General features: G+C 33.5%; 1 protein-coding gene across 6 annotated transcripts in view; it reads right to left on the bottom strand.

Annotated features, from left to right (window-relative positions):
* Nucleotides 1-1,253: 1,253 nt before the first annotated feature.
* The window catches only part of MESK2 (misexpression suppressor of KSR 2), a 179,789-nt gene continuing 173,420 nt past the window's right edge, over nucleotides 1,254-7,622 (bottom strand). For 5 of the 6 annotated variants that reach the window (XM_072544017.1, XM_072544018.1, XM_072544010.1 and 2 more), the window contains one exon: nucleotides 1,254-6,797. In XM_072544017.1, coding sequence (XP_072400118.1) covers nucleotides 6,652-6,797 — 146 coding nt within the window. In that variant the 3' untranslated portion in view covers nucleotides 1,254-6,651. The remainder of the gene's footprint in view (nucleotides 6,798-7,622) is intronic. The other variant, XR_011952017.1, reaches the window with a different exon arrangement.

Below are 7,622 nucleotides of genomic sequence, written 5' to 3'. Positions count from 1 at the left end.
CATGGACAGCGAAAATCACAAATATAGCTGTCCTTAAAAGAATAAACCAAGAACGTCAACTTTTCGAAACCACCAAGAAAAGGAAAACGGCGTATCTAGGTCACATCATGCGAAATGAAAAATACCAGTTCCTCCAACTTATAATCGAGGGTAAAATTGAAGGCAAGAGAGGAATGTGACGCAAGAAAATGTCCTGGCTCCGAAACATAAGGCAATGGACAGGGATTAACGACATACAATCTCTTATACATATTGCAAGAAATAGAGAATTAATGGAAAATGTGATCGCTAACATCCATTAGTGGATTTGCATCTGAAGAAGAAGAAGAGTTTTGTTGGTATTTTCTGAATTGCTGCTGTTTTTTTCGTTTTCATTTTGTAGAACCTGAAATTTGTTGCTGGTTACTACCGTGTTTTCATTTTCTGTTGGAGACGTGTGATTTGTTTTAGGTACTTTTTTATAGTTTACCAGTCGTGAATGTCCGATGGCTCAGTGCCACTGATTTCCTCCTAAGATCCACCACTTGTTACTGTATGTGTCACGACTAGAGAATCAAAAGCTTCATTTTGAGGTGTAGATAATGTGGGATTTATATTAGGATTATATTGAAAGTTAAGAAAATATTGCGATACTACTTGGTTAGGAGGATATATAGTTGGTGTATTTTGTTGAAAATTTTGTGGGAAAAAGGCGTTTGGGCATTCTGGCTGAATTTGCTGTTGCTGATATTGAGGATGAATAGGTTACCCACTAACAGTAGCATTATAAAATGGAACACTTATTGCAATATATGGCAGAGCACCCATTTTAAATGTTAAAACTGTATATTTTAATTTTTAAATAGTTTATTAATCATTTATACACTTGTCCACAGATTGGGCAGCTTTTTTAATATTTCATCGGAATAATAAAGAAATTAAAAAGAACTTGGGGCCGCTTGGTAGGCTTTTAAAAACATTGTTAAAGACTTTCTTGGAAATGCAAGAACCCAGAATTACGCTGAAATTGACCTGCAACTCTTGCAGGATGCCACTCTAACCAAGAAGGAAAAAGACTACCAGGACGATCACGCACCAGATAGAGAGAAAACATCGCTAAAAATCTCAATACCATAGAATTAGAGATAAACACAGACCTTACGATGCACCGTAACAAACGAGGCAGATAATACAAATAGATAAGACCCGCGATGGGGCGTAGAGCTACAGAGTAAGTAATTGTCATTAAGGTAAAGTTAAAATGAAACAACATATTTATTGAACAAATTTTATTAAAATCAAAATAGTGCTTTATTTAAAATCAACTCAGTGAGGCACAATATGCATTTATTTCATCACATCTCCAATAAACTATTAAAACGTTAAAATAAGAATTAACCTAAAATGTAAAAAAGCAAAAATTTAATATCAAAATGAATTATGAATAGCATTTACGCATTCTTCAGAATGTATTCTGGACTTCACACTAATTCGCTAACAAATAAAGTATATCTAATAGGGAATTTTAAATTTATTGGTTGTAGAGATAGTATTTGCGAATTTTAGTTGATGTGGAGTGTTCAAAATAGCACTCACAGTTTTCTTTAATCTTCACAATCTAGTTTAATATAGGAATCGTTCCTTACAGATTCGTTCTGTACGTCCATGCACCTATCGCTTTTCTAGCGGCTTTACTCCTTTTAGTACGGTTCATTGAATTACCGACACCAAGTCATAAATCTTCCACAATCTCATACATCAGCCTACTCGACTCACCCGCAAACTTCCTATTCAAAGTCTCAGATTCATTTTGGGGATATTTCACTGCTGCTTTAAACAAGTCGCCACTGGAGCGTGGCTCAAACTATAAACCTGGTACACTACTCACAGCGAAGTGAGTTCGCCAGCTATATGAGCCATTTATTTTCAAACTATACACACAGGTAGATGTTTTATTTGGCATTCTTAAAGCGCAACCCAAGTGGTTTATTACATATTGACTTAATACTATACGCAATAATGCAGTACTTAGTTCTGTGAGTGGTCGAATTCAAATCCAAAATTAGATACAGAAATCTATGATGTCAGTAAGTTTCCATTAACTGTTGTTGTTTAATCACCGTTGTACTGCAGTAAATGTTGCAATCGTATTTAGTCGTTTGAATTTTTTTATAAATATACTTTAGCGACCTCGTTCAAGAGCCGTGAGACCTTGTAGCAGTACATATAGGGGGTATTACGTAGCTCCCGGTACCAGGCAACACCATGTTTCATTAGCCTTCTTCAAGCTTGAGGAACCTTAGTAGTAGTAACCCTTTCCTCTCTAGTTTCTTGAAGGACAGAAGTGGACCAGGAGCAACACAAAAAACCGCAATAATTCTCATAATAAATAAATAAAAATTCAACAGCAGCCACTAAAAATTTAAAATCTACAAAGGAAGATATTGGGTATACACAAAATATTCAATTCGTAGTATTAAAATGTATACGGGGACAAACAACTGCATTATCTACAATCTGTAATACTCTAGCGTCACTATTTTCTTTTACTTTCACATATTTAGTGTTATTTCCTGCATTTACCATAAGCTAACTATATCTTCCAACGACTACTTGAGTGATGTGTACCATGTGATGGTTAAAACTTTATTTGCAAAAGTCACTATAAATAAATGTAGCGAATTTAGTGAATGTCCAGGATACTCTCCTCAAAAAATCTGTTCGTTAGGCTTTTTAATGAACAACGAAAGCTTGACCTAGGGCCTTAAGTATAAAAACGTTTCTATTTAAGCAGACCTATGTAAGTAATGTCAATAACAAGTCTAGGCTTTCGAAATTTCATGATTGGGATTTATTCGATTCTTAGCGAGATTATCAGATCGGTATATAATTTGCTTTCCGTCAAAAATCTAGATTTAAATTTTGAAATTACAATAGAAAAGATCAGTTTCAATATCGATCCATTAAAACTTTTATCAAATATCCTCATGTACGATACATTTGATAAAATTTGAAATACAGCAATAACAGAACAACAAAATAGACAACAAATAGTAATAATGATCAAACATTGTGTACAGTGTCTATCATTACTACATAGGTTTCAGATTTTAATTAGACGATTACCTTGTGGTTGTTTTCATCTCTCTTCTGATCTTTACAAGATTTTACTAATAGTTTTCTGATGACTTATAATTGCTGTATTTCTAAAGGTATTCTTGATATAATTTTGTGCCTTAGTAAAATCTTTCTTCTCAACCTGTTTATTTTATTTCTTTAACCACCTAAAATTTATAAAACTATATTTTTTTAACAGTAATGAAACATCGGTTATTCGTCATAGGCTATAACATATTTCTTTCATTCATTCAACACTTTACACACGGCATTGATTGGTATGTAGGAGTAAGACACGCCCTTTTCAAGATGGTGCCTCTAATGTCAAATATCTAATTTGACACAGACAACATACGTCAAATGGCCAAAAGCAGTGTATTGTGGGTTGCGAATTTATTTGCTATTTGACAGTCCTTTACCTGTGATCACATACTGGATTTTTAAATTGAGTTAACTACATAAGAGATGGTTGTCCAAAAATGACACATAGCATTGATTAGCATATAGGTGTGAGACACGCCCTTTTCAAAATGGTGCATCTTATGTCAGATGTCTAATATGTCACAAAGAACATACGTCAAATGGTCAAAAGCAGTGTATTGTGTATTATGACATATAAATTTCTTCTACTACTGTTTTACTTTCAAATATTTATTGAAAAATAAGACACATATTAGGCTGATGAATAATGTAATCATTCTTATTAACAGCAAAATTTAAATCTTGACTTTTGAAGGACTTTCGATAGTATTCTAAAAAAATTCAGATCATGTACTTGTCTAAACTAAAAGATATGTGCTTCTTTGAATAAGAGCGGCAGTGGCCTACAATTTCTTATAATTTCTGTATTGAAATTCATTACAACTCAAATCCTATCAGATCTAAAACCGTACCTGATGACTTTCCACTATTCTGAACATTATTACTAGTAAATTCTCTTCGTCAATGTTCGAATTCGACAAATTCTTAGGTGATATAAAATATGCAAAAACAATTTGGTTTTACATCAGTATTGAATCAGACTACGTTTTTTTTGGTAAACAAAATTCCCATCAACCCCAAACCAACTACAAATCCGATTTTCATTAAACACTTGTACTCCGAAGTGATATCTCCTTATCCTAATTATCTACAAATTTTCATGACGGACACGCTGCTGCATACTACTGTAAATACACCACTCACACTATATCCATACCTACAAACTGCTGCATCCTCACAGGCGAGACCACAGCCATTTTGGAAGCCTTAATTTTCTTCAAAACGCGTAGTGAGAATAAATGTGTCATTATCACTGACTCATTAAATGCTCTATTAGGTGTAAAACAAATATACCTTACAAATACAATATTTCGGGCTATAAAAAATAAGATAAATATAATTCAATCAACTCGAAAAGAAGTAGCATTTATCTGGGTAGCTTCGCATGTAGGAATAGCTGGAAATGAGAAAGTGGACAACCTAGCAAACACAAGTCGAATAAACTCACAATACACAACCAAATCAAGAAATTACCCATACTCCGATCTCAAAAACCTAATTAAAGACCACTGTATGAAAATATGGCAAGACTACTGGAAAGGTTCAGGAAGCAAACTATGTGAGATTTATCCCCTTGTGAAGACCATCTTGAATAATCCATCCAATAAAAGGGACCAAGTAATAACTAACCGACTAAGAATTGGACACACTGCACTGACCCATAAATTCTTAATCAACAAAGAATCTTCTCCAAACCTGCAAAAACTGTTCTCTTCCATTGACGGTCAAGTATATTCTGATTGACTGCCAGTACCACAAGGAAACAAGAAGAAAATATGAAATATCAGATGGCATCAAAACCACTTCAACCATAAACACTGACCATGTAATAAATTATTTAAAAGATTTACGTTTATATACATCTATTTAATGTAAATAAAATGAATTCTTATGTACTTTATTCCGATAATAACCCTGCGTGGTTGATGTGGATTATATGTTTTTTCTAAATAAAAAAAAATTCCCATGGCATACGTTATAAAATGATGCCGAAACTGTAAGTACATCGTGAGAATAGTAATATGTATTATTATTTCTTGTGAAATTTGGTGATCTTGCCTAGCTATCATCAGTACGGAGATAAAAGAGGAAGCTTTGCTTTGAGTCGAATAGTATGGAAACACCTTATGGTAAAAAAAGCATTCAGTGAAATAACACTTAAGAAAAATGGTATATGCTTCAAGATAATATTGCAACAGAGCTATGTCAGGATATTCTTACAGTGTCTTATCCAAGAATTCATTGACGCCAACAATCAGAATAACTGTTCATGAATTTGTAGATAATTCGTTCAATTTTTAGTAGTTAAAATTATAATTCTGTCGATTCTTCGCCGATGTCACCAGTAATAATATCAGAATATTTACAGCATGTTTAGTGTCTGCTCTATAACAACAAATAGATATTTGAATAAACTCTGAACGCTCCTGTTAAATAAATTCTCGTATTTTTCGTATCAGCTGTACATATATATTAGAGAAAGCTAAACTTTTCTTGTAAGGTTACATCCAATGTTGGAGCTCTCAGAGTTTATGCAAGCTCCTGACAGTACTAACAAATAACAAGTAACTTTGTCTAATCCTGTTTTCACATCAACAATCACATACTTTCCAATATTTTGATTTACCTGTTAATAATACATAGATAAAAATATTATCTTCAGCTCTAATTCTATGGATATAGGGTTTCAACGTCATCAAAAATGTAGACACACAGTGCGGTTTTTAGTAAAAAATCGATTCAGTAACAATTGCTTTAAAAAGCAAATATATATCTATATGTCTATATTATTTATTCACAGCAAAGGAAAAGTGGGCATACACAATTATACTTGAATATATGCGCAGAATCGCACAATCATATCTCCAGCTAAGACTCGCCTACTACTCTCTCTATGGCCAATGAATGAACCATCAGAAATATGATCACACGGTCTTGCATTTCGCGCACTTTTTCTTGGCTGTGCATGTTATATATATAATAATTTCAATAGTTTGAGTAAATATCATAATTTTATACATTCAAAGCAGTTGAGATATGGAAGGGAGTGATACGAATATATACTATTATGTTCTATACATTTTGGAGCATAGATGACAGTATAAACAGTTTCTATAATTTATTTTACTCTTATTTAAAATAGAATGTTTTCGTACCAAAATACGCCATTTTTCAAACAAATAAAAAGGCCACTAAGAAATGCTTTTCAAAAAAAAAAAAAAACATCATGTGTCTTTCACTTTATTACCGGTGAGTTTGGGAATGTTCATAAACTCCAACTCTTGAAAGCCGCTATAGTAAAGTAATCTAAGTGACTTATTTGGTACAGAAACAAACGATTTCCAAGTGTACAGAGTGTTTTATGAAGTATATACAATATTTAGAAAAAAGCCTCCACTATACCGTGTCGATATTTTTGATGAAGTCCTTTGCGTAATTTTAAATTTACAGCCAAAATATTCCACCAATCGCGTCAGTCACAATTATAAATTTCAATACAGTTTGCGGTAACATTTAGCATACGACTGCTGATATAGGATTTTCTGTGATATGAATGATACTTGCAGGCCACTGCCCAGTGGGTGACATCTTTGACTTGAGCAATTCCTCTAGAGAAGCTTTACGAAACATTGCCATTTTGGTTGGAGATAGAGGAGCGACTGAAAAAATATTAAATTGTTAGTTATATATACGAAAACAAAATATTCTTACACTTTCTTATACGTTTATCTTATAGTTTATTACAGATCCTTTAGCTAATGCATATACAAATCAAAGTATGTAAGACTACAATTAAATCGACTATATAAATACGCTTTGTAGCTGGACATACCAGTATATCATTCATAGGTCACAACATTTCGTTGGCATAGTAAGAAGCACAGCCAGAAGAACGATATCGGACTGGGTGAAACGTATGAAATATAAACACTGGTACGAACAAATGAGTCTTGAATATTCGAAAACTTTTATACCTGAACCTACGAAGAATGGATTTACAGGTCTACAAGATATGAATATAAATATATGCGAATTACCGTAGGTCTCCTACAGGATACTGTCGCCTAAAGAGGCACACGAATAAAGTCTGACTGGCACAAAGTCATCATCAACATCATCAGTAGCTCGACAACCCTTTCTGGGTCCTGGCTTGTTCTAGGATTTTCCCCCATTCTGTTCTGTTCCTTGCTTTGTTTTTCCAGTTGGTAATCTTAAGTGTTTTCAGATCTTATTCCACTTGTTCCACGTATTTAAGTTTGGGTCTTCCCTTTGACCTCTCCCTACTGGTGTTCATTATATGTTTTGGTGTTTCAGTCTCCAATATCCGTTCAACATGGCCCATTCAGCACAGACGTCCGATCTTTATGGATATTATGACCTCGGGTTCATTGTATGCTGTCTATAGTTCATAATTAGATCTTCTGCGCCATATGTCATTTTCTTTCACCCCCCCTATATATATATATATATATATATATATATAT

Source organism: Diabrotica undecimpunctata, chromosome 9, assembly GCF_040954645.1.
Source record: "Diabrotica undecimpunctata isolate CICGRU chromosome 9, icDiaUnde3, whole genome shotgun sequence".
NCBI classification, from domain to species: domain Eukaryota; kingdom Metazoa; phylum Arthropoda; class Insecta; order Coleoptera; family Chrysomelidae; genus Diabrotica; species Diabrotica undecimpunctata.
The sequence above is the reverse complement of the archived record's forward strand: the minus strand, read 5'-3'. Positions and strand labels throughout refer to the sequence as shown.